Raw genomic sequence first — 27,505 nt, forward strand, 5'->3', positions numbered from 1 at the left:
CCTCCCTGACCAGTTGGTGGTGTGTTAGCATAATTATTTAGCTACTGTCTTGTTTCCAAGCTCACACACAATAAGGTGTTTTCAGACAGACATGGTTCTCGCTCTGAATCCTAAACCCAACAGTATAAATTGCCGTTGTCTTACGGTTTGCTCTTGGCCGGTTTGGGTAGGAAGCTGAAGTCTGTTTTGGCCGTCAGTTCTTGGTCGAGTTGTTTGTTTGGTGGTGAGCTCAGCTGATGGCCGCAGTGAGCCAGCGTCCAGCCAGGACCCCACCCCACCCTGAAGGATCTGCCAGCAAACAGCCCGGCATCCATCAGCAGACGGCCCTAAAGAAAAATTAAAACATCACACCTTTATCTCGCCACTCTCGAGCTCTCTCGAGTTTCGGCGTTTGTGTTCTCTGGTGCAAATCAAACCAACCTTCCCCTCGGTGACCGACTCTTTCAGGGGCACTGGACCGCCTAGACGTCGCACGCCAACCGTCCTGATCGCCGGCTCAGAAGCCCGGGGGGGCAGCAGGAAGGATGAGGGGCCAGGCCCCGCCCACTGCAGCGACCGTGAGGGTTCGACTGTTGCAGGAGACCCCCGAGACAAAGGGGGAGGGAAAAGAGGATGGCGGGGGGAGGAGTCTGACAGCTGAGAGAAGAGACCGGAGGTGAAGCGAGTCTGAAGGAGGCCGCCAACTAGAGAGAGAGAGAGAGAGAGAGAGAGAGATAGACGTCACATTAAACATATTTCTCCAAGATTAGAAGAACAGTAACTGAACCATCAGAGCCTTTTTTAAGGTATAAACTCATGAAAGTAGGGATTAGATTTATGTTTGATGTCTTTGTTGAAAAACCCCTTTAAAGACCCCCTTTAGCAGCAGTACCAGACTGAACACAGACGTTCAACAGGCAAAGGTGAGGTCAGCCAATCAGAGATGTCGCTGTATCACTAAAGGATTGTTGTTACCATGGTAACCATGTTTGACTTAAAGTTTCTTATATTTTGGACCTTTTAAATCAGGGGTGTCAAACTCAATCACAGCAGGGGCCGGACTCTGGATTTGGGTCTAACCTGAGGGGCTAACAGGGTCAAGATTTAATCACTGACTGTCAACCTAAATGATTTTGAGCTTAAATGGTCAGCATGATAAGTTAAAAACCCAAAATCTGAGCTAAAAAGTCAAACTTATAAGTTTTAAAGGTAAAAACATGACATATAAAGTCAAAATGATGTTTTTAAAAGGCGAAGTATGAAGTAAAAGTCAATATCATGAGCTTTAATGGTAAAAAAGGGCTAAAAGTCAAAGTTAGGAGTTGAAATGGCCAGCAAAACTGAGAAAAAATTCCAAATCATGATATTTAACCATCAAAATGTGAGACAAATATCAAAATCATGAGTTTAAAACGTCAAAATATGAGATAAAATTAAAATTCATGAGTTTTTAAGGTAAAAAATTAGATTAAAGTCAAAATTAGGAGTTGAAAAATGTCAAAACATTAGATAAAAGTCAAATTCGTGAGATTTAAAAGTCAATATGAAATAAAATTAAAAATCATGAGTTCTAAAGGTAAAAAATGACAAAGTCAAAGTTACGAGTTGAAATGGTCAGCAAAACTGAGAAAAAAACATTTAACAATCAAAATGTGAGATAAACATCGAAATCGTGATGTTTAAAATGTCAAAATGAGAGATTAGGTTTCAAATTCATGAGTTTTAAAGGATTAAATGTGAAACAATGTTAAAATCATGAGTTTAAAAGGTAAAAAACATGAGATAAAAGTCAAAATCATGACTTTAAAAGGTCAAACTAGGATTTAATGTAAAATTATGAATCTAAAAGGTAAAAAATGAGATAAAAGTCAAAACCATAACTTTGTCATAACTGTAAGATGCAAAGTTGAAAATATAGAGAAAACACTAATTTCTCCTACATTCCTGACTTTTTATCAAATTATTTTTGCTGTTTAATTTTTCTATTTTTATGATTCAACAAGGATGTTAAAAATCATCCAGGTTTAGTTTACATTTTTATACTGGAGGAAATCTGCAGACCTCATACTGGTGGACCAGTTCTAATAAAAATATCACATGATCTGGTGGGCCGGGTAGAACTGTACCACAGGCTGAATTTGGCCCCCGGGCCTTGAGTTTGACACCCCTTTTAAAACAGTCTTAGCGGGGTTGTTCCTTACCCGAGGGTCTGCTCTGAGTTCCTGGATGGATGATGCGAGGGGATGAGACATCAGAGACTTTCATGGCCACGTGATCCTGAAGCATGTCTCCATCCTCCTCATCGTCAGCAAAAAGAGACGCCTTCATGATCTGCAGACAGAACGGGATATTTCATCACAGCGGCGGCGGATGTTCTCATGAACTCTGATGACGGCGAGGACTACGGCTTTACCTGCAGCGTGTGAGGGTTGATGCCCAGCGAGGACGCGATGTGACCGGATGCAGAGATGCCTTCATGCTCCGCGGCGATCAAACCTGCGAGCTTCCCGCCCGTCGTCTCCATCTCCGATAGAGGTGGCTCGCTCTCCTCTTCTCCTCCCAGCATGCTCTCTGTCGGAAAGCTCTGGGTGATGTCCGCCATGTCGCTGTCCAGTTCAGCAACACTGCTCGGGGGATCCAGGACGACGGTGGACTGAAGACAGAGAATGACGAGGAGGTCAGGGCCCAAAAACAGACGATTCAACGTCACAAGGAACGTCATTATACCTGTTTTTAATGTTTAAGCTGGAACTTTGCATTTAAAATTCCTTTATTGCTATACCCTAATGTTTATAGTTGTCTAAAATACACAGACGTGTGCATGTCCTATGGCAGTGTTACCCAACCCTGCTCAACCAAAGAGCCAAATTATTGAAAAATACCTTTGCAAGAGCCACAATCTAAGTAGTGAAAAGTGGCATAAACGGCATGAAGTAGCAATAAAAAAAATCAGCTAAGGGTGGCAAAAAGGGTCAAAAGGCAGCAAAAATGTGGGAAAGGGGGTAAAAATGGGGAAAAAAGTGGAAAAATTGTCAGAAAGTAACAAAAATGGGTTAAGGACAAAAAATTAATTAAAGGTGGCAAAAAAATGGTCCAAAAGTAACAAGAAAATGAGTGAAAAGTGACTAAAATGGGCAAAAATTGGAAACAAGTGGTATGTAATGGCAAAAAGTGGCTTAAATGGGCAAAAAGTGGCCAAAAAAATGGTGAAAAAGGCAAAAATTGAAAAAAAGCGGCAAAAACTTTGGAAAAAAGGAAACAAGAGGTATTTAATGGCAAAGGGTAGCTTTTTTAGATGAAAAGTGGCAAAAAAGTGGCAAAAATGGGCTAAAAGTGGCAAAAATTAGAGAAAAAAGAAGCTGCAAAAATGGGCAAAATGCAGCAATAATGGATGAAAAGGTGCAAAAATAGGGGGAAAAAGTGGAAAAAGAGTCAAAAAGTAGCAAAAATGGTTTAGTAGTGACAAATAATGAGTTTCAGGTGGCAAAAAAAAATGGTCCAAAAGTGGCAAAAAAATGAGTAAAAAGTGACTAAAATGGGCAGAAAGCAGTCAAGAGTGGCAAAAATGGGCAAAAAAAAACAAACAAACTGGAAACAAGTGGTATGTAATGGCAAAAGGTAGCTTAAATGGGCAAAAAGCAGCAAAAAGAAGAGGCAAAAACTTGGGAAAAAAGAAAAAAGTGGTATTTAATAGCAAATGGTAGCTTAGATGGAAAGTGGTAAAAAATGGTAAAAGAAAAAAGTTGCAAAAATGGGCAAAAAAACAGGAAAATAGGTATTTAATGGCAAAACATAGCTTAACCAGCCAGAAAGTGGCAAAAAATGATGAAAAAGGGCAAAAATTGGGTAAAAGTGGAATAAATGGGGAAAAAGTGGCAAAAGAAGTTGCAAAACGGCCCCAAAAAAGGAAAAAAGGGGTATTTAATGGCAAAAGGTAGCCTAAATGGATGAAAAGTGGCAAAAATGGTGAAAATGCCCCCCCCCCAAAAAAAATCACCCCTTTGTAAGGTTTTCTGGGGGAATAATATTTAAAGTAAAGACATAAAAGAGCCACATGTTGAGTATCACTGTCCCATGGATAAAGGAGCTCATTATTTATGGAAGGGGTGCCTGTTTATCCAGAAACGCCGTCGTGTTTCCTAACCTGGTCATTCTTAAAGTAACATTCATCTTACACAAAATTAACTTCAAATTTTAAAGATTTTAAGGATGGTACAATGATATCAACCTCCTGCAGGCTTGAATAATGAAAAAATAATGGAACCTAAACAAAACACACCTTTACAAACTTGGCTTCACTGTAGACACTAAGGAAATTCAGGGCTTTATTTCCATTACAGTAAAATCCAGAATAAAGGTCCAGTGGTATGTCAGTTGCAGTGGGTTTTTTTGGGCCGATCCCAGAGAGTAAAAGTTTGACCTGCCCTTCTGTATGATGATTTCTGCTGCATCAAACATCATTTCATGTAAATAAATCTCTTTTTGAGATACTAGCAGTGCTAGCATTAACAGACTCTATGCTAGTATTAAATGAGGCAGAAGCTTTGTCACAAAGCTGCTTTTTATTTGCTGTATCCTTTAAAATGTGAACAAGAAATCGGCTCAGCCTGGGCTCCAACACCTTCAACCATTTCTCAGAAAACATGCATTTACTGATCATTTACATGCACACACTCGATCCCAGTTAACTTGGTAGTTAGGGACACAGCAGCGCTTTACCCCTTAAAGCCTATTATATCAAATTGGTTCACGCTTTCCTGAGACTTCTATCTAATAAACACGATCAATAAATTACTAAAAAACTTTATAAAACATTCAGATAAACCATAAAAATGCCCTCCAGTAGATTATCAATTGCCAAAAACACCTTATGTTTTACATGTGACACTAAAGAAATGTGTGATATTTATAGCAATTTTTCATTTTTGGATTTTGGTTAGAAGGTTAAATAAACATTTTAATTCAAAAAAATGAGAATTCTCTGACTATTAACAGAGTTATCCGGCTTTAAGGGGTGAAGGATGCACTGATAGCATAAAAAAGTAGCAGACTGAGGTCAGGTTTGGTGAAGTTCCATCAGAACTTCAGTTCTGCTTGAATCTAGATGTACAAAAAAAGCAGGAAAAATAGCCTACAACCTCTTTGGACTTCTAACTGAAAACAGCATCTAAATTTAAGTCCTTGTGGTCTTTCTTTTAAGACTTTAATTCTTTTAAAAAGCCTTTATTTTTGCTCGACTGATCCATTAATTCTGCAGTTGATATTTCAAATGATTTTGGAAATATCAACATTTTGGAAATCTGCAAAAATCCAACATCATGCTAACCTTGCAAAGCAGATGGATACACCCGTTTCCGTGTTTCTCACTGGTGAATCCATCTTCAAAGCTCCTGTCTGAACCGTTTGGGCCCGGTTAGAAAGTCACAGGACCAATCAGCGACGAGGGGCAGTACTTTTGGGCATAGCGGACTTGTGACATAAGCAACCAGCAACAAGAGGTCGGTGCAATTATGGCAGAAGAGATTAGCATGGATGCTGCTAAAGCGCCAGTTTTATCAGAACTTGACGACATTTCTTTGTTAAAAGAAGAACAAAAAAACAGCAGTGAGTTGTTTTTCTTTTCAAAATCGACAAAAGTCGATTCAAAGTTCTTCTTACTTCTGATTTTACAGTACTTATTTCAACAAACAAAAGCTAGTCATGTCAAAGATTAAATCTCATTGTCATTAACTTTATTATTTCTCTTCAGTATGTTGCATAATTACAAAGTACATTTTCTGTGCACACCTTAAAGCATATAAGAATCTTTCATACTAAAGAACTTCATACGATGCTGATAAAACCCAAACAATATAAATACCCGTTTGATACTACGGGGGACAAAAACACACAATAATTAGTCATTTCTTGTTGTTCATGACCAAAAATGGCAGGGAAACTCCTGCATACTGTCTAAATGGCACACATGCTGCTGAAGTATTTGTGGTATTATGGATTCATTACTCTGCTCTGCTCATGTCTCAGGAAATGATTGATCCTCTTAAAGTTTCTGTTCTTTTTTATCCCATCAGTCCTTTTAACTACAGATCTTACTGGTTTAAAACATGTTGATCTTAGAATTGACAGCATACGGTCTGACAGCCAACTATGATTAAAATATTCTGCAGCTGTGTTTGAAGTCAGTCCCTGGTGGGAGATTTTGTTTTTCCAGAGTCCTCACTACATTTCTGCTCTTCTTTCTGTCTGCTGCTCTGACCAATCCTGACTTTACTAACATTCAGAGCCTAAAACAGTTTAAAATCCCTAAAAAGTGTAACATTTCCACCTTTAAATGCCTTAAAATAAAGTGTAAATGATATTAAACGCTGATATAAAGTGTCATGTGGTAGGAAAAAATTAACCAACTCACAAAGCCTCTATGATTCAAATCAAAAAACAAGCTGCTGAAAACAAACACGTTTGAGTGAACTGCTCCTTTAATCTTCTCTGTGTCAGTGTGGATGTGGAGGATCAGTGTTGATGGACGCAGGCTGCTCTACCTGAGCCTGCGGCGCCACCTGCTGCTGGGAGGGAGGGGGCTGCTGCTGCACTTTGGAGGGAGGAAGGGGCATCGTCTTCAGCTTCTTGGGGTCGGTTTTAAGCGGGACGTCGTCTTCCTCGTCGGAGTCCTGGAGGCCATATTTGGAGAAATGGCTCACCTGCAAGAGAAGAAGAGTGTCAGTAACCTGTCAGTGACAAAGCTGACAGCAATGTAAAATTAATGTTGGCAGTTTTTAGTAATTACATTGTCTGTGACTCTGCATCTAAAATCTAAAGTTCTGTTAACTTTATAACTTACATTTCAAAGTCCTGAGATCTAATCTTAGTGAACTTTAGATTTGTGATGCTAGCTTTGAGGTGCTTGGTGCTTTGAGAGAGACAAAGCCACAGCCCATTTCCTTTACTCATTCAGGATTCTAGACTTTAAAATACCCTTCAGCAGGTAAAGCTGTTAGCCCCTGCAGCATTGGTTTATCTTACATCCTTACATGACGGTGCACTGTGGTCTGAGAGAGTGGCTGCCTGTCTCTGTGTCAGAGTGGGAGCTGGGTTTAGGTTTAAATTCACATTGTTTTCTGTCACATTTTCCTCGGTTATGTCACATTCGATAACAAAACTGGCAATCCAAAGCAGTAGGAGGAGGGAAAATTAATTTGCTGCTCTTGTACATCACTAATTCAAAACAACGTAGCCCAGGGAAAAATTCAGTCAGACATGGCTTTCACTCTTGTTCACAGCAACTTCATTCAAACATGTCTAGTGTGTTTCGAGACAGAGTTCAGATTTTTGCTTTACAGGGACTTTAAATAGATTGATCGGGTATCTATACTGATTGGTTGGCTCTTGCAGCTCAGTTCAACACCAATCTGTGTTTATGACAAGCAGGTGTACAATGAAAGTCACTCACACCAGTCAACTGTCAGTGCATTTTTCTGGGTAGAGTCGAAATCAGTGTTCATTTCGTCGACTACAACTATGACTAAAAATGTTCGTCAACAGCCTTTTTTTCCATAACAAAAACTAAACTAAGATTAACAAAAATAGATCTGTGTAGACTAAAACTAGACTATGACTAACAAAAATAGATCTGTGATGACTAAAATTAGACTGAGACTAACTAAAATTAGACTGAGACTAACAAAAATAGATCTGTGATGACTAAAACTAGACTATGACTAACAAAAATAGATCTGTGGTGACTAAAACTAGACTGAGACTAACTAAAATAGATCTGTGATGACTAAAACTAGACTAAGACTAACAAAAATAGATCTGTGATGACTAAAACTAGACTATGACTAACAAAAATAGATCTGTGATGACTAAAACTAGACTGAGACTAACAAAAATAGATCTGTGATGACTAAAACTAGACTGAGACTAACTAAAATAGATCTGTGATGACTAAAACTAGACTGAGACTAACAAAAATAGATCTGTGATGACTAAAACTAGACTGAGACTAACTAATATAGATCTGTGATGACTAAAACTAGACTGAGACTAACAAAAATAGATCTGTGATGACTAAAACTAGACTGAGACTAACAAAAATAGATCTGTGATGACTAAAACTAGACTGAGACTAACAAAAATAGATCTGTGATGACTAAAACTAGACTGAGACTAACAAAAATAGATCTGTGATGACTAAAACTAGACTAAGACTAACAAAAATAGATCTGTGATGACTAAAACTAGACTGAGACTAACAAAAATAGATCTGTGATGGCTAAAACTAGACTGAGACTAACAAAAATAGATCTGTGATGGCTAAAACTAGACTGAGACTAACAAATATAGATCTGTGATGACTAAAACTAGACTAAGATTAACTAAAATAGATCTGTGATGACTAAAACTAGACTAAGACTAACAAAAATAGATCTGTGATGACTAAAACTAGACTAAGACTAACAAAAATAGATCTGTGATGATTAAAACTGACAAAAACTAAATTCAGTTTTCATCAAAATGACTAAAACTAGACTAAAATGTAATGAAGTTTTTGTCAGACATTCAAAATCTGTGATATTTCTCCACTGTGGGTAAATCTGTAAAAAACAACATGTGAACTATTCTTCCTCTCAGCTGTAGAAAGCAGGGACCCCAGGTTTGGCAGAGAACACACTACCATGATTTGGTACCAGATTTAGACAAGAGAATAAATGCTTGGACTAAAAGTAAAGACTAAAATGTGAGGACTTTTTATGGACTAAAACTAGACTAAAATGTTTTGAGTTTTCGTCGACTAAAACTAAAATAAAAATAAAATGCATTTCATTTAAAGACTAAAACTTGACTAAACTAAAAAATTTTTTGTTGTTGTTTTTGTTTTGTTTTTGTTTTTTTGGGGTTAATTCGAACAGGTTAAAAGAAAGAACAAAAATAAGTAAAATATACTATACTAAAACTAAAATGCATTTCATTTAAAGACTAAAACTAAGACTAAAATTAAAAATAGCTGCCAAAATTAACACTGTTTAGAATAATGAAGAAAAGCCAGTTTTAAAGTATTTCACACTTGTTACAACTTCTAAAATTACCGTCAATTTATGATTGGCTCACGTTTAGAGGGGTGGCGGTGTAGCGCCACATAATGTAATGACGCCGTATTATGTTATAACCCTAACCATAGGACTTAGTGTGGGCTCCTACCCAACTACTGTGCCTTAACTCTAACCGCTTAGTGACTTATGCCTAAACCTAACCTCCCTTCAGGGCTCTAGACTAAACACCTACCCTTAACCCTAGGACTTAAGGTGGGCTCCAGGGTATACCCTACTACCTTGCCCTAACCCTAACTGCTTAGCTTACAAAATGTGGCGTTATTACATAATGAATTGAAAATTAATTACATTATTACATAATGCGGCGTTATTACATAATGTGGCGCTACAGGCGGTTTGATGGCGAGTTATAAACGGACAAAGAAGGCAGACAGAGACTTTTAATCTCAACACTGCTTTCTGCTTAAATAAGGGTAAATAAAGACAACATAAGTCAACATTGTTAGTTTATATTCCAATCTAGACATGTGCAGGACTACACCTGAGTTAGTGGCCAAAGATTTCAACAACGCCCGCCCACGTTCTCAGTAACTCTGGTTATGGAAATAAATATCTCCTTTAAAAACTTTAATTCAAATTCCTTTTATCCATATTTTAGAGAGAAAACTAACAGGCATTTACCTCTAGAACCACAGCGCTAAGTTCTACTAGAAAAAAAGAAAATTCTTATTTTGCTACTTTTTGTTGCTGTTGAATTAAAGATACTGATGTTGGTTAATTTCTGCTAAATCAAATTTAAGTTTAAAATTCTGGTACCGTGACGATCAGACGTCAGACTCAGTTCAGTTCAGACAAAACAAGAAAAGTTATCATCAGGATGAAAATCGATGACTGACCTCAAACACCCAGGATCCCGTCTCAGGTCTGTACTCGAGGAATTTGGCGCCTTGCTTGCGTGAAGCTTTCTCCAGACGACCCTCGTAGTTCATGTCAGTCAGACGCTCCGGGCTCCGTATCTGCATGCAGGTCGTCTTGTCATTTGGCCAAACGCCATCGAGAGTCACCTCTGCCCGCCTGAGGCAGCACAAACGCAGACAGGATCAGGCAAGGACAAGATTTATCAGACAGACCCTGTCCCATCTGTGACGACTCCACAAGTCTTTAACCATGACTAATCATTGTTTAACTCACCTGTTAAGGCCCTCCCCCTCTGGCGGCTTGTTTTTGTCATCAGGGTAAACGATGACCTCTTTGCGTCTGAAGTGGACGATCTCGTCCAGGTTCAGTCCCGTCACGTTCACCTCGCCGGGGAAGAAGACTGAGCCGTAGCCTGTGAGAGCCAATCAGAGCAGAGCACTGATGAGTCTGAGTCTGCTTCTCACTGGAAGAATCTCAAACTTTTAAGAGCCTTTAAGTGAGGTAAAGAAGAAACCTTCAGGTGAGAAGGAGGTGGCGTTACCTTTCCTGCCAACAGTGAAGTTCTCCACCACGCACTCTCCGTTCTCGTCCACCATCTCACACAGATCGTCCATAGAGGGGATGGTGTAGTAGCCAACACGGCTCAGAACGATGCCTGGAAAACAGAAAACAGCACATGATGAATTATTCTGCAGAACGTTGAAACAGTAAACGTTATTTTCTGAAAACAAACGTTTACTCCTTTCTTCTGTAGACATTATGGAGAACATCGTGAGATAAAGGAAATATGAAATATATCAAATCTGGATGAATAAACAGATCAATCTCCTGTTGTTAGCCTAATAAGCCCAAAATCAGCCCCAAAATCATCGCGTGTAATTCCAGCTGTATGCTCTTTTCTGAAGGGGTGCGTGTTTGCTGCGGCCCAAGTCCAATCCAGCCCATGCCATCATGGCTTTCATATCTGTGCTGAACTTTTTTGGTTAGACGAATATGAAAAGCTTGAGTTTTTCTTTAGAAAAGGAACTTTTCTTAATTAGTAGATTATATCAGCAAAGCATGATGGGAGAAAAGGCAGAATGCACTGTTTAATACTGAGCTAGAGAATGAACATGCAGCTGACTTACTGGAACAATGTGACGGCGTCTCTGGTGTCTTATAAACCCATGAGGGTTGGGCTCTTGTTACATGACATGTAAATAAAGTCCCATATTTACCTGAATAAGGTAAGTATCACTCTCTGGTCATCATTTACAGTCTATTTAGGCAGTTATGTGTGCAGCTCACAGTAAATGTAGGCAAGCCTTCTGTCCTCTCAGCATTTATCAGGTTATAATCAGTGATCTGGTGATGCATCTACAATATCCTCTCTGGAAATAAACCGCTCCAGGGTTAAATCTTTAGCACGCTGAGACCACCTTACCTTTGCCATCTCAGCTCACCTGTTGGGGTTTAATTACCGAGTTCATGTTGTCCAAAAGAATCAGCCAAAGAGGAAACACCCCAGTCAGGACAGGGCTGAGTGATTTGGGAGATTAATCTAATTGGGATTGTTGACCACAAATTGTGATGTAATATGTGGTTCCGGTTCGTAGTAAATTTCAGTAGGCTATATTGCAGTTTCATCTATATTTGGATTAACTGCTCAGCCTTAGTTTAGAACATCTTCGTCCTCAGAGTGGGAGTCACTGACCTGCAGGGTGAGGAGACTGTTGGGACTCCTGCGGCTCCTCCTCTCTCTCCTCCTGCAGAGACTCTTCTCCCAGAGACGCCGACACATCCTCGCTGCTCAGCTGAGGAAGAAAAAGCAACAACCACAGAGTTATGTTTTCAAACTTTACTCAGATCTCGGAGATTAAACTCATCTGTTTGTTTTTAATCACATTTATCAGTAAAATGATCTGTCTGGAAAAAACAGACGTCAGGATCTGCAGCTTTCCTGGGCAAATGAAACAACCCGGCCTTTGTTTTGTACCAAAGACAGATTTGAATATCTGGACAGTCAGCTGAGTATCTAAGTCTATGTAAATGATTCCTCTGCTGTCTTACTGACCGTCATGTAAATTCTCCCTACGCTAGTCGTCCACACGGCACATCAAACAAACCAAACAGAAAAGCAGATGATGCTTGTGTAAACACCAGCCTCGCTGACCTCCAGTCCGTTCCTGGATGCTTTGTGCATGTTGAGGTCGCTGATGGTGTCCTGCAGGCTGGTCTGGACACGGCCCTGAGGGATCGGCTTGGCGATGGGGTTGACGTAGAACTGTGTGACCTCGGGGTCGTCGTCAGCTCGGCTGCTGGGCCCTGGTTCCTCCCTCAGCTCCTCCTCTTCCTCCTCCATGTGACTGAGGACAGAAAAAGAGGGGCTAGTGTTAGCAAAACTAATAACTACTAAAAACATCTGAAAACATCCCTTAAATGCAGAGATGTTACAACACTTCAGGTACTTTTATTATGAAGTTTGCCTGAAATAGAAAGTGTTCATTATTGAGTTAACTCTGCTTTAGTGGTGCTACTACTGGTGGTAACTTAAAGGGAGTTACAGTATTTAACCATCAATCACAGCCACATAATTCATAAGGCTGATGTCCACTAAAGAAAAAACCTGGTTGACTGAAATGTCAAATACACAGTAATCGTTTGACTGTCAGGGGAAAAATGCATGCTCTCCCTAGATCTATCTATGGTGCCCCATGTCTTTAAAATCCTTAAAGAGCTGGTCATATTTGTGGCCAGCCTTTAGTGGTTGAAGGTTTTGGCCGAACCCTAAAGAATGAGGATGGAAACACCGGTGTGTGTGTGTTTACCTGTGTCCGTTCTGTGGATACTCTGGCGGTGAAGCGAGGTCGTCTGTCTCTTTGTTGATTGGGCTGTTGTACTGACTGCTGTTCAGGTTCTTCAGCACCAGCTTCTTGATGCTCTTCCTGTGAAGAAACAAACATGCACACGGATGTTTTTACTCTAACGTCCAAATTATCACGTAGCAGTAACGTAGCAGTCCATTACCTTGGTGTTTAGATGGTTACCTGGGTATGAAGGCTCCGTTGGTGAGCGAGGGTTCGTCATCGTCCAGGCCGTCGAAGAGCTGCGTCTTAGAGGCTCCTGATGATGTCAGCGCTTTGGGGCGAACTCTGGTGGCAGGGCGAGGTGTAAGCTTGTAGTGAGTGGGCGTGGTCAGAGCCTTCTGGGCTGTTGGATTAGTTGGTTTCAGGCGCTGTCAGAACAAAGAGAGTAGTTTACGCTTTTAGCAGCTTCATTATGGATCAAGATTTCTCAGTTAAATAAGAACCAACAACAGAAACTAGTCTGCTCGTCTCTCTCACCTCCTCCTTCTTCTTTGGGTCTGACAGCTGGTTTCTGAACAGCGGAGAGTCTCCATACGGTGAGTAGGCGAGGACACTGAGCTGCTGCTGGAGCATGGCCTGCTGTGCTGCTGCTGCATTTGGATCAGTCAGAGCTGGTGGAAAACCAAGAAGTGAATCAACAAACGGTCCTCAAATGGAAAAGAACTGAGCTCAAACACTGATAAAACTAAAGGACTCAAGGAAAGGGGATTGTTCCTTCTTTCCTTATCCTGAGCACGAACAGGTCTGATGCATTTTAGCGGAAAGTTGCCGTCAGAGAAATGCCCAGACAGCTGTTTAGACACTTCTTCTCACCGACAGGCTGCTGTGGAGCTCCAAACCCAAGCGTGCTCGTTCCACTATTGAATCCAGTTGCTCCGAATGTTCCCATGGTTCCCAGCGTGGTGCCCAGTTTGTTCTGGTTATTCCCAAACAGAGACGTCTGACCTGTACCCACTGCTGAACATAACAAAACTTTGGATCAGTGAACCCGTGTGGACTCTGTAGACCACCATTTCTCTGCTGTCTCTGCCTGTTTATGGTTTACTTTCATTCTGGTGTCATAACTCCCTTAGTACCTGTTCCAAAGCTGGTTCCCAGTCCGGTTCCCAGTCCTCCTGTCGCTGGTTTGTTACCAAACAGACTCCCTGCAGCGGGGTTTGCACCAAATCCTGAAAAACAAATAACCAATGTTTATTATTTAATGCAGCCTGAAGAATCTGTGCTACTGATAAATCAACAATGTGATCACAGACTCACCAAAGGTGGACGTGTTGGTTCCTGTCCCCAGCGTGAGTGCCGGTTTGTTTCCAAACAGCCCAGTGCCGGTGCCGAACGACGGAGCACTGGTGGTGGTGGTGCCGAACCCCGCTGTCTTATTACCGAAAAGACTCGGCTGGAAAGGAACAGGGAGACAGAAAAAACCCAGATATTACACATAATCATATAAACTATTAGGGTCACTATAAAGCAACAATCACTCAGTTCATTAAATTACAAATCTCCCACAAAGCTTAGTGCAGTTACATTTAAGAAGAACAGGAAGTTTGGAGGAACTAAAGCTCTGAATTATCTAAAGAAAACAACAGCTAAGCTTGTTCTGACACCAGAGAAGATATTTAGGGTGCATTCACACCAGAGCTGTTTGCTTTAAACAAACTCTGGTCTGTTTTTTAGGATAGTCTGGTTCATTTGGATTAGTGTGAAAGCTCACACAAACTCTGGTCCGTTTAAAAACAGGGGTCTCGGTTTGCCTGGTGTTTGAATTTTAGAGCAGAGTTGTCAAACTCATGGTTCAATTCTACCCGGCCCACCAGATCATATGATAATTTTATTCAAACTGACCCACCAGGTCTGCAGATTTCCTCCAGAATAAAAATGTAAACTTGATCTGGATGATTTAAAACATCCGTGTTGAGTCATAAGAAAGAGAAAAGTAAACAGTAAAAATAACGATGAAAAGTCAGGAATGTGGTGAAGAAATTTGCATTTTCTCTATATATTCAATTTGCATCTCACAGTTATGAGAAAAAGTTTTGGTTTTGCCTTTTTTTTTCATATTTTATCCTTTACATCTCAGAACTTTGACTTTTTATCTCAGATTTTTACCTTTTAGATTCATAATTTTAAATTTTAAATCCTATTTAGACCTTCTCAAGTCATGATTTTGACTTTTATCTTATGTTTGACCTTTTTCAAATCCTAAAATGAACCTTTATCTCATCCTTTGTAGCTTTAAAACTCATAATTTTTAATTTTATCTGTTTTTGACCCTTTAAAATCATGATTTTGACTTTTTTCTCTCGTTTTGACCTTTCTCAACTCCTAACTTTAACTTATATCTCATTTTTTACCTTATAAATTTATGATTTTTAATTTAATTTCATATTTTAACAATTGAAACTCACAATTTCGATGATTACCTCCTATTTTTGACTGTTAAAAATCATGATTTTTAATTTTCTCAGTTTATGACTTTTAAAATTTATGGTTTCAGTATTCTATCTCATATTTTGCCTTTTAAAAACATCATTTTGACTTTAAATGTCATGTTTTAACCTTTTAAATTATAAGTTTGACTTTTTATCTCAGATTTTGAGTTTTTTACTTAACATGTTGACAATTAATCCAAAAATCATTTATCATCAGTGCCAAGTTTTTTTACCCCTGTAATTCATTTCTGGTGAAAATAAGGTTGGTATTTTAAGGTTAAATATCAATGCTGTTAAGCCCTCAGGTTAAACACAAGTTCAGAATCCGGCCCCTGCTGTCATTGAGGTTGACACCCCTGATTTAGAGAAATATTAAAGAATGTAAATCAGAAAAAGAAAAAAGAAACAAGGTAATGCTCTTTTTAACAGGAATTCTGATCATGTCTTTCATTCTAGACTGACTGAACGTTTCTATTACTGATCATTTCACTAATTTGGACTCATATTTCCACCATTTCTAATAAACTGTTGGTACCTGAGTGCCAACGTTTCCAAATCCAGGGTTGGTTTGTCCAAACAGCCCGGTGCCCGTCCCAAAGCCGGTGGCCGTACTCGTCTGAGCAGCGCCGAACAATCCACCAGACTGAGACGCTGCCGTGTTCCCAAACAAACCCTAAAAAAGAGGAGAGAAGTAGGTGTAAAAGCACCAGAACAACTCCCTTATGCTTGTAAACAAACCACCTACAAAGAAGGAAAAGACTCTCACCATGCTGCTGGTGTTGGCCTGTCCCATGGTGTTAGTATTCCCGAAGGAGAAGCCCGTACTCTGTGTGGTGGTCGCCTGTCCAAACGGCTTGAAGAGGCTGCCGGCCGGCTGCTGCGCAGGCTGGCTGAACAGACCGCCGGCTGTTGTACCAAAACCGCCGGCAGCAGCTGGGAAGAAGGCAAATACAACACAGGTTAGGGGTTTAATGATAGCAGAAAAGCACATTTCAGGTAAAAATACAGTTTGAGGGGCAATGGCTATCATTTGAAATAAAGTTTCAGGTATTGCCAATGTCTCATTCTTGCACAGAAGGATCAGGATGCCATCCTGGTGTGTTCACTTGACAATGGAAATGCTACTAAAGGATTTAGCATTTCACATATTAACAAGAAAAAATGTAAAATCAGACCTCACTCACCAACAGCATCTTAAGATTTACGTTTATTGTGCTCTTGGAGCTCTTATAGAAACCTCTGTCAGGCATATGACATGTTCTTAAACTGCTCAATTGTTCTCTGCTGTGTTCCTAAATTGGTGAAAGCCATGTCCCCTTAAAAGGAACCCTGCATGATCAAACAAATTTACCTGGCTGGATAGATATTTGTATCTCTCATATTCATACTGAACTAAAAAAATCACTAGATATCTGCATTTTGACTAAAAGAGTGTAGTGTGACACCACTTGGCCGGAGCGCTCCTAAGCTCACTATGCCTTAGCGCAGCAGTTTTCAAAGTGTGAGGCGGGCCTCCCCTGGGGGGCGCCACAGAACTTCAGGGGAGGCGCGGAACCATAAACCACGGGAAAAAAAAAAAAAAGAAAAAAAAAGCGATTTGCTTTGCCAACTCCTGTATGGAGCAGAAAGAATAGACTTACAGTAACTTTAAGGCAGTGATACTCAACGTGTGATTATTAGTGGCTCTTTTGATGTCTTCATTTTAAATATTATTCCCCAAGAAAACCTTAAAAAAATTGAAGCTTTTTTGCCCCTGTATACCATTTGCTGACACTTTTCTCCCATTTAAGCATCCTTTTGCCATTGAATACCACTTTTTTCCTACTATTTGCCACTCTTGACTGCTTTTTTTCACTAATTTTTTTGCCTTGTTTTTGCCACCTGTTACGCATTTTTTTTGTCACTTCTCACCCATCTTTCTTTCACTTTTTAATCCCTATTTTCACCCATTTTTTGTTGCTTTTTGACCATTTTTGCCATCTTTAACTTATTTTTATTGCTACTTTATGCTGTTTTTGCCACTCTCCACCTCTTAGATTGCGGCTCTTGCAAAGGTATTATTCAACAGTTTGGCTCTTTGGTTGAGTAATGCTGCTTTAAGGATTGTCAGAGCAGAATAATCAGGTAGTATTGGCAATAAATTAATTACTGAAACCAAATAACTGATTACCTGGTAAAGACAGATGTTTAAGAACATTTGCAGACCAAAATATCAAAGATATAAAAATGTTTAAAATATTTAAAATTAGACATAAATGTTTGAAAATATGGTTAAGTTTTTTTTTTCTATCTGAATCTTTATGTGGGTGGGGGTCCACCGAATGAATAATTTTCTCTTAGGGGAGGCTCACTCTCACACACTTTGAAAACCCCTGCCTTAGCGGTTTCAGACTGGCAGTCACTATCTGGGTTTCCATTACAGTTTTTCGCAAAATAAAAGCGATATTTCTTAATTTTCAATTAAGTACAACTGTGCTTTGAATGCGCTAAAATGCGTCTGTTAAATAAAATAGTTCCCCAAACTTCTACTCTTTATGAAGCTTTCTGTTTCCACATGGTTTAAAATGTTGTAGGTAAAGACAAATACAGTACAAAAACACTCCCGGTTTGTGCTTTTCAAAGTAAAAGCTCACTTTAGCGTTTCTTTGGAGAAACTCCATTCGTTATGGATAATGCTTTTATTTTGAAAAGCCACTGGAACAGTGGCTATACTCTGAATCCAGTCACTTGCAGGGAGGTTTATTGAGGACAAACTTAGGAGGAACGACAGAGCTCTGACAGCAAGGAGACAAAACCAACACGTTAACGTGAACGCTGTGACGGTGCGTGACGTAGCGGACACATGCAGCCAGTCTGAAACAGCGGTTACTGCATAGGAACGGCAAGGGGTGCTCTGGTGAAGTGACGTCACAATACCAGTGCAGACCAAAATATGGCGGCCTCCTGGTGAGTTTATAGGCTGAAATTTACTCAAAATGCAGATAACTTATACATTTTTTAATTTCAATATACACATAAGAGATATGAATACAGAAAGCAGCCAGGAGTGAGAGGAGCAGTGATGAGATGGCAGTTATGTCCAAATTAAAAGGAGTTTTAAGTATTTAAGTGAATGTAGTACAAAGTTGAAATAAATAAATAAATAAACTGCCATCAAGGTTTCCTTAGATTTTAATTTAAGAACAAATAACAGCTGGGAAGATTCTGGTGAATGTCTGGCTCTTCTTAATATCATCAGTTGGTGAATGAGGCCGGTTATATTCAGACATCATGACGTATTCCATGAGACGTTAGGTTTTTAAATTAATAATTATCATTATCACTGTTTTAGTACTAGTAAAATATGACCAATATTGATGCCTGTTTCTTACCCTGACAAAAATCCTGTTCTAAGCACCCACTTCTATTCTGAGCCTTGTTCTTGATTACCAAAACACTGCCAACGTTATTGCTAAATTTAGACAGCCTTTAGATTTCCAGCTGACTTGGATTGGAACATTTCTGCCCCACTGCCAGATAAAAACTTGTCCCCGTTACTTACTTGCTCCAAAAGTGCTCTTGTTCTGTCCGAAGGAGAAGCTGGTGTTGGGGGCGGAGGAGCCGAACAGACCGGTGGTGGCACTGGACGTAGCCGTTGCCGCTCCGAACAAGCTGCCTGTCCCCGCCGCCATCGGGTTGGTCGGACCCTTCCTGCCCGCCTGGTAGTCCTCGAGCCTCAACTCCTGCAGGGAGACAAAGGAGAGGGATTCAAAAATTCTGTACATTCCTAACCATGAACGGGTTTTATGTTTAACAGACAAATTCATCGTACATCCTTAGGGGAACAAAAAAAAAACCCAACATTTTACCTAGAGTTTTGACACCTGACTTTAATTAATCTGCCTCAAATCCGGAAATGTTTATTCTAAACCAGTATTACTCAACCCTGCTCAACCAAAGAGCCAAGTTGTTGAAAAATACATTTGCAAAAGTCACAATCTAAGTGGTGAAAAGTGGCAACTAAAACCAGTTATAGGTGGCAAAAATTGTCAAAAAGCGGTAAAAACTGGGAGAAAAGTGGCAAAAATGGGTGGGAAGTGACCAAATAATGAGTTAAAAGTGAAAAAAAAGGTTGCAAAAAATTAAGTGAAAAGGGACTAAAATGGGCAAAATCAGAAAAAGAGTGGGAAAAATGGGCAAAAAGTGGCATTTCATGGCAAAAGGCAGCTTAGATGGGCAAGAAGTGGCAAAAAGGGGCAAAGAAATTGCAAAAAGCAGGATAAAAGTGGCAGAAAAGGGCAGAAAGTGAAAAAGATGGGTAAAAAGTGGTAAGAAGATGAGTTACTGGTGGCAAAAACATGGAGAAAAATGAGTGAAAACTGACTGAAATGGGAAAACAATGAGAAAACAGGTTGGAAAAATGGACAAAAAGCATGAAGGAGTGGCAAAATAGGAAATTAGTGGCATGTAATAGCAAAAGGCAGCTTAAGTGGGCGATAAGTGGCAAAAAGGCAAAAAAAGTGGCAAAAAATTGCAAAAAGCTGGATAAAAAAATGTGAAAATGGGAGAAGTAAAAATGGAAATAAAGTAGCAAAAATTGCAAATAAGGGCAATATGCAGACAAAAATAGAGGTTGACAATTAAAGCCTACTGTGTAAGCGTAGGAAACAAATTGATTAATGCTACTTGCAACGGATAATTTCTGAGGTAAAAATTTCTTTTTCCGGTTTTCTGGGGGAATAATATTTCAAATTAAGACTTAAAAGAGCCACATATCACAAATGAGCCACACGTGGCTCTAGAGCCACATGTTGAGTATCACTGGTCTAAACCACTGAGGGCACAGAAAGCCTCTTCATTTTCATGAGCTGGTGCGTTATTTTTGACATTTGAATAAAAGTCCATCAATCCAGATTAAAAATAGTTAAACATCTTCTAGCTCTGATCTCTTTGGTACATGTAGTTGGGTATCTTTAAGCATGTTTGAAGTCACTTAAATCTCCTTTCTTCTCCATTCTGATTCTCAATTTGAAAATCAGCACATCATTTTAGCCGTGTCTCCATATCTATGTGCACTGGTTGCTGCCATCTGATTGGCTGCTCAGACATTTGACTGGTTAGCAGCTAAATCCCAAATGTGTGTCAGCCTGAAGTCTTACCTCCAGAGATTTGTTCTCATACTCCTTCATGGCGGTGATGCACTGGTGCTTGGTGTTGATGTTCGTGGTCACACCTGCTTTCACCATCGTGTCACTTCCTGTTGGAGGCTGAAGGAGGAGACAAAGACAGGAAAGTTTAATGTGTAAATGGGAAAAGGTAGAAACTTGCAGCTTTAAATGCTTATTTTGGACAACTTTTTCATCCAGGCGAGATAAAGGCTGCCGGCAAAGAAACCTGGGTGTCATATCACCTCAGCGGCGCCACAGACAGATCAACGCCACGCCCCACAGCTTTGGAGCAGTAATGTGGAAAATATGACGGTTTCACTAGTTGAATCAAATAACTTTTTAAAAAATCTGCTGACGAAAGCGTTGTCTGCAGCATGTTTTACTTACATTGAATTTGACCGTGGTTCCTGGCTGCTGTGTGGCGGAGAAGCCCGAACCTCCGAACAGGGAGGTGGTGCCACCAAAAGGGTTGGCGGTGGTGTTGGTGGAGCCAAACAGCCCGCCGGTGCTGGTGCTCGTCCCGAAGTCTGAAAGACACAACAGTTGGGAGACTTCATCAGGATGTGCATACATTTATTAGATCAACAGCAAGGCTAGGTAGTTTGCAAACTGAACCAGAATGACCGTATGGTTTCTTTTTGTTTAATTCAGGCAGTGCTCTCTCGCTTTCTTTTGAAAAAGAAGGGGATATTTAGAGGTTCTTACTCCCAAAGGTGGTGGGTTTGTTGGCACCGAAGGCATTGTTCTGCTGGGAGAAGAGTCCGCTGGTGGTGCCCGTCGCAGTGCTGCCAAACAAATTTGTGGAGGTTCCGCTCGCTGCACCAAAACCAAAGCCAGTGCTGGTGGAGGAAGTCGCTGGCTGGTTGAAGGTGCTCGACCCAAACAGACCGCCTAGAGGAAACAGGTGTTTTATTAGAAAGTATTCCTATGTTCTTCTTTACACACTTTGGTTATTGATACATTCTGAGAACCAATCAAGTGACATTTTTCACGTTATTTCTGTGTGCAGCAATAATAAAAAAAGGTTTGAACCTGGGAACGACAAAGTTTGCAGGCTTATGAATGGTACATTTTACCTATGTGGTACTAGCTTTACTCATCTCAGCTCTACTCGTTTTGATTTGGGATCATACCTGGTGGAGGTGAACAGCTAATCTCAGCATGGCTTTCTGCAATTTTCAAATTGCAGAAGGTGCAATATCTCTTTAAGGTGAAATGTGTTGCAAAAAAACATTTTTAGTGCCTTTTCAATTTAAAAAGTTTGCAGCAGAGATGTTCTAGTGCACATTTCATACATAGATGCAAGAATAAATAATCTTTGTGTAATTGCAAAAAACAATCATCACCCATCATGTTTATACTCTTAATAAGCATTTAATGTTTTTTTTAATAAATAAGAACATAATGGCATCAAAATGTGTCAGAGAGTATCAGCACTAGCAGTCATAACTGGGAGCTCCTACATGGGAATCAAAAACTTCTCAGCGTCAGCCCTAGACTGCTGTATGACTTCCTAAACTCTCCTGTACTTTTTAAATTGTCTTTTGTCTTGCTGCTTGCAGCTATCTTTGGGACAAAAATCTTTGCTGCTCCTCCACTGTGGCTGTGTTGGTGGTCACGGCAGTTTGACACAGCTGTGCTATGATGACAGCACCTATGCCGAGGTGTCAAACTCAGTCACAGCAGCGGCAGGATTCTGAATTAGGGTCTGACCTGAGGGCCTAACAGCGTCAATATTTAACCATGGACTGTCAACCTCAGTATCACCAGAAATGAATTATAGGGTTAAAAAACTTAACACTGATGATAAATGATTTTGAGATTAAAAGGTCAACATGATAAGTAAAAAACTCAAAATCTGAGATAAAAAAATCAAACTTAAAAGTTTTAAAGGTAAAAACATGACATTTAAAGTCAAAATGATCTTTTTAAAAGGCAGAACATGAGCTAGAATGCTGAAACCATGATTTTGAACTGATAAAATATGAGATAAAATTTCAAATTCAAGAGTTTTAAGTCAAAATATGAAATAAAACTAAAAAATAATGAGTTTTAAAGGTTAAAAAAACCGGAGAAAATTAAAGATAATAACATTTAAAGGTTAAAGCAATGAGATAAAAGTTAAAGTTAGGAGTTGAAAAGTTCAAAACGTGACAAAACATTCAAAATTATGACTTCCAAGGGTCAAAAAAATGAAAAGAAGGTCAATATCATGACTTTAAAAGGTCAAAAATCTGAGATAAAAGTGAAAATTATGGCATTAAAAGGGCCAAAAAATGAGATAAAGGTCAAAATCATGACTTTAAAAGGTCAAAACATGAGACAAAAGTCAAAATCATGACTTCTGTAAATCCGTAAAGGCTATTTCTTTACTCCAGGGAATAATAACATGAAGCCAGGGTTAGTCGATTTGTGAGCGTAACAGGAAATGTTCATGAGGCATGTGTGCAGGATTCCAGGAGCAGACTGTCCTTGAATTTTTCTGAAGTTTAAAAGAGTGCACATGTGAGACAGGGGCTTAAGAAAACAGCTAACTAACCAGGTTTATTCTGTGTGGCACTGAACAGTCCTCCGGCGTTGCTCGTTGTCCCAAATGCAGATGCCCCAAAGCCTCCTGTTGCCCCAAAACCTGTGTCTAAGGAAACAGAGTTCATGTGAGGAGAGGACGACAATCCCTGCAGCAAATACAGGAACACCGAAAATGTCAGATTTAATTCAACTTACTACAAAATATGTGGAAAACATGACATTTTTTTCCAAACCTCCTTTTTAAATCAATCTGAGAAATGACATTTAAAAGAAGGACATTTATTATCTGTTTTTTTAACCATGTCTGTTTCTCAGAGGGGAAAAAACATTAAAAAACAAACTGGGGAGTAAAAGGTCACTTTGTTGTTTCTAACATCAGTAATGTTAAAGATGTGCTAAAGCTGTTGGAGGCGTGCACCAGTGATCTTAAATGGAAAAAGAAAGCCTTACTTTGCTGACCGAAGGTTGACGAGGTACCAAACCCCCCCGTCCCTCCACCAAAGGGAGTACCAAACGACTTGTTGAACATCTTGCCCTGCTAGCAGGACCTCATAGGTCTTCTGTAGGGAGACACAAACAGTACGACAGTGATGTTATTAGGTAAACATCATGCATCTTTAAGCTTCTTCAAATCAACAAAAAAAAAAAACATTAAACCTGCAGCCCATGCGTCCTACAGATGCACTTGATCTTTTCCATACAGAACAACCAAATTAAAGCCACAAAGACGTGTTTAAAACTTTTTTTTTTCTGGCACTGGTGAAACTGACACGTATAAATTGGTGCCAGAGCCTAAACTGTGTCTGAACCCATTGCTTAAATCCTCCACAAATCAAACATACAGACCAATGGGCAGCAAAAAGCCAGTACCTCACCAGGGTTGTCAAGTGGGAGCTTAAAAAATTTAAAATACCATTATGGCACAGGACACACGTTTCTAACTGAAGTGTAACGATACTTTTTGAAACCGGGTCCCAGAGTGAACAAATCCATAAACAACAACCGTTGCGTCTTCGTTTGGACGGCTACCCGCATCTTTCTTGAAACGATTACGTCACACATAGCGTAGCTCCCTTAAGGCGCCTGTGCGGGTCCGACCAAAACAACAATGGCAGACTACAGGGTTGTGTTCGTGCTGCAGAAGCAACTGAGCTTGTTATGGCTTTCACAGCAAAATCTGATGTTCCACCACCGCGAAACACACACACATCATATGTTCTTAAATCCAATGCGGAAAACAACCAGAGGGGCAACTAGAAGAAAGTTTGTGTCAGTTTTCTGTGATCGTCTTCTTCTCTTTTGGTGCATTTCTGTGGCAGTGGTACAGCGCAACGTACAGGCTTGGCATATGCACTACAGCGTTTTCAGTGGTTCTGTGCTTACGCGGATATTTCCTGAAACAAACCCGTCTTATGGAAAACTTATTCAAAATGAAATAGCAATAAATTGTTTTCGTCTCCATGTGAGAGCTGAGCTTGATTGGCTACGAGTACTAGCCTCCTCATTGGCTGGGGCACCCCGTCCCTTGCTGGTTCTCTCAAGTGAGATAGCAGCGCCATGCAGCGAAAAAAAAAAAAATTAAGTATAAACTTTAAACTGTCGTCAACTTTGTGTTTGTTTAGTTCCTTACCAGTATTTAAAGTGTTTAGAGAGTGTTGAGTTGACAGAAGAAGACAAAAGTATAACTACGGGACTGTAATCTTGTCTTAAAAATGTAAAGATGATATTCATACTGGTTTAAATAAATACTTTGATTAAACTTACAACATTTTTCCAATTTTTGCTAAGCAAGATTTTTGTGAGAAAGGAATTGAACACCTGTTCCAAATAGCCACCTGGTCCCAAATAAACGCCTGGTCTGCTCAGGGATTGAGACAAATAAACGCCCCAGCTATGGCTATTATTTGGTATTTTATGGTATGTAGTCTTTTTTACTGCCTGGGATGCAAAAGCCTTAAAAAATATGCTGTAACAAAGACTTGACGGCACTGAATTTGACATAATAATTTACCATATTACCTGACATACACGTGGAAGGGAGAACGACTGTGAATCCTGCTCAGATGTGTCGGCACAGCCCGTGCATAGAAAACGTTTTTAACCTTTCACTGTCTATGCCCTAACGTCAAAGACGGTGGATGCTTAAAAGATGAAGAACGTGGACCTTTCACCACTGCATCATCTTTCCTCCTTCATAATTTTCACACCTTGCATCTTCTTCGCCCCACATTACAGTATAGGAACAGGGAAAAAAGGTGCATTGTGCCAGATATGATTACATTCACACATGTGATCATATACATGATTGGGTTGATCTTGGGATATATGGTTTCTTTCTACAGGGTTATGGGATGCTCTGATTATAATAATTATTATTCCTCACGTTCATACATCTGGTAAAAGCAAAATTTTCCTACTTGGATGTTTGAAACTATGGTCACCTTAAATGTAGCAGAGCATCTCTAAAACTGAAGAGGACTAAAGGTAACACTGTGGATCATCCAATCAGAGACTAGGAACAGAAAACTATGATTCATTTCTGAGATTATTGATTAAAGTACAACATGAAAGAAAAAATAAACGTAACATTTTAAATCACAATGAAGCCAGGCTGCCCTGTCCCGTTATTTTCTGTCATCTTTGTTTCTATGAGACCTGACGAGCCGACCCTCACTCACTTCCTGCTCCACGTGCGGCTGACCGGGCTGAGCCGTTAATCCGAAAACCGTGAATCCTGAATACTTTATCAACGTGAACCCCTGCTGACAGAGAGAATATGTCCAAACAAGTCCGTGTCCCATCGAGTCAAATCCAGATAAAACCAGTTAGAAACCAGAAATCAACACAGGGTGACGCTAACCCTGACATACATGTAGCATGATGTCAGAGACGGCTAATAACATGTTAGCTCTACGACTTTAGCACACAAATACAGCTGTCGACAACGTAAATATTCCCTCACGGGTACATGTACACGCTCCAGATTACATCAAAAATAATAATAAGGTAAGAAATGTCACGTTTTTGAGCTGCTGGCAGTTGTTGGAAGTTGCGTGTGCCAAGCTAACATTAGCTAACTAGCTCGCTCGCTAACTACTTGCCGTTGCTAGTTAGCAAAACAAACGTTAGACTAACAAAAGAGGCGTCTTCTGCTGGTAAACCGTTACCTGGAGCGACGGTACTGTCGTCGTAGGGATTCCGTTCCTCCGTTTTTTCTTATACCAAAGCTATCGCGTCCAAAACGATGTAAGTTTAGACAAACATCGGAATAGCCGGATCGCTCTGTGAACGAGGAGGGAAAACTGTCGATAACCGTCAGGACGCACGCTCATACGTCATGCGTTATGACGTAGGTGATGACGCTGCATGTACTCCAATGAACTGGAGAGCAGTGCTTCACATTCCCAGTCACAGTCAGACTTCATTTCTCTATTTTGATCAGATTCAGTTAACATCTGATTTTAACAGCGTCTTTTAGTGAAACATGACAAACTGACTTCTGTAAACAGACGCACATAAAATCAAGATATTATCCGTCATGATTTGAACAGTGCAGTAATATTCAGTAGCACTGAGCGGAACAAACTTTGAGACACGGGCGTCAAACTCAAGGCCCGGGGGCCAAATCCGGCCCATGGAACAGTTAAATCAGGCCCGCAAGATGATTCCATATTTCTGTCAGAACAGGCCCATCAGTCTGAGGTCTGCAGATTTCCTCAGGCATAAAAATGTAAACTTATCCTGATGATTTAAGATTTCCTTGTTAAGTCACAAAATCTGAAAAGAAAGGAGTAAAAATATTTAGATATGAAGTCAGGAATGTGGGAAAAGAAATTAATTTGTGTTTTCATTTCACGTTTTCAATTTAGCATCTCACAATTATACGACGAAGTATTAGGGCCACATGAAGAGAAAAAAAAATTAAAGAATTAATTTTTTTTGACATTACGAGAATAAAGTCATAATATTATGAAAAAAATCATAATATTAAGATATAAAGTCGTAATATTACAGGGAAAAAACTCATAATATTACAAGAATGAAGTCATAATATTACGAGAATAAATACAAGAAAGAACGTCTGCTGGGGCGCCGCCACCATTAAAATGAGCAATGTTGAGCATGTTTTGAAACTATACTTTAGTATCGCTTTAACAAATAAGGAAATACTTCATCTTTTGGCACATCAGCATCAAATTATTATGAGAATCAGGACAATACTCCATTGTAGATATGTGGCGCTGGGGCAGACTGTCTTTCTTGTAATATTTTATTCTCGTAATATTACCACTTTTTTTTCTTATAATATTACAACTTTATTTCTCGTAATATTATGAGTTTTTTTCTTATAATGTTACGACTTTATTCTCGTAATATTATGACTTTATTCTCATAGTATCAAAAAAAATATATTTTTTTTTTTTTTCTCTGGCCCTAATACTCTGTCGTACAATCAGGCTTCAGACTTAGAATTTCGACTTAATTTCATACTTTGATCATTTCAACTCATAATTTTGACTTCTCATATAATATTTTGAGATTTAAGATTCATAATTCTAATTTTTCAGTGATATTTTGACCTTTTTAACCAATTATTTTGTATTTTA

General features: G+C 39.5%; 1 protein-coding gene across 4 annotated transcripts in view; it reads right to left on the reverse strand.

Annotated features, from left to right (window-relative positions):
• The window catches only part of nup98 (nucleoporin 98 and 96 precursor), a 37,076-nt gene extending 10,862 nt beyond the window's left edge, over positions 1–26,214 (reverse strand). For 3 of the 4 annotated variants that reach the window (XM_041801910.1, XM_041801909.1, XM_041801912.1), the window contains exons 1-25: positions 26,066–26,214; positions 23,349–23,458; positions 22,909–23,004; positions 21,075–21,260; positions 20,757–20,896; positions 20,361–20,468; positions 18,764–18,944; positions 15,989–16,155; positions 15,758–15,895; positions 14,051–14,186; positions 13,870–13,962; positions 13,607–13,750; positions 13,271–13,404; positions 12,974–13,161; positions 12,755–12,871; positions 12,100–12,292; positions 11,641–11,740; positions 10,489–10,602; positions 10,221–10,359; positions 9,926–10,103; positions 6,519–6,677; positions 2,393–2,632; positions 2,181–2,310; positions 421–683; positions 145–326 (exon numbers count right to left, since the gene is read on the reverse strand). In XM_041801910.1, the coding sequence (XP_041657844.1) occupies positions 145–326; positions 421–683; positions 2,181–2,310; positions 2,393–2,632; positions 6,519–6,677; positions 9,926–10,103; positions 10,221–10,359; positions 10,489–10,602; positions 11,641–11,740; positions 12,100–12,292; positions 12,755–12,871; positions 12,974–13,161; positions 13,271–13,404; positions 13,607–13,750; positions 13,870–13,962; positions 14,051–14,186; positions 15,758–15,895; positions 15,989–16,155; positions 18,764–18,944; positions 20,361–20,468; positions 20,757–20,896; positions 21,075–21,260; positions 22,909–23,004; positions 23,349–23,427 (3,605 nt within the window). In that variant the 5' untranslated portion in view covers positions 23,428–23,458; positions 26,066–26,214. The remainder of the gene's footprint in view (positions 1–144; positions 327–420; positions 684–2,180; positions 2,311–2,392; positions 2,633–6,518; positions 6,678–9,925; positions 10,104–10,220; positions 10,360–10,488; positions 10,603–11,640; positions 11,741–12,099; positions 12,293–12,754; positions 12,872–12,973; positions 13,162–13,270; positions 13,405–13,606; positions 13,751–13,869; positions 13,963–14,050; positions 14,187–15,757; positions 15,896–15,988; positions 16,156–18,763; positions 18,945–20,360; positions 20,469–20,756; positions 20,897–21,074; positions 21,261–22,908; positions 23,005–23,348; positions 23,459–26,065) is intronic. The other variant, XM_041801911.1, reaches the window with a different exon arrangement.
• Positions 26,215–27,505: the final 1,291 nt, after the last annotated feature.

Source organism: Cheilinus undulatus, linkage group 12 (assembly GCF_018320785.1).
Source record: "Cheilinus undulatus linkage group 12, ASM1832078v1, whole genome shotgun sequence".
Classification (NCBI taxonomy): Eukaryota; Metazoa; Chordata; class Actinopteri; order Labriformes; family Labridae; genus Cheilinus; species Cheilinus undulatus.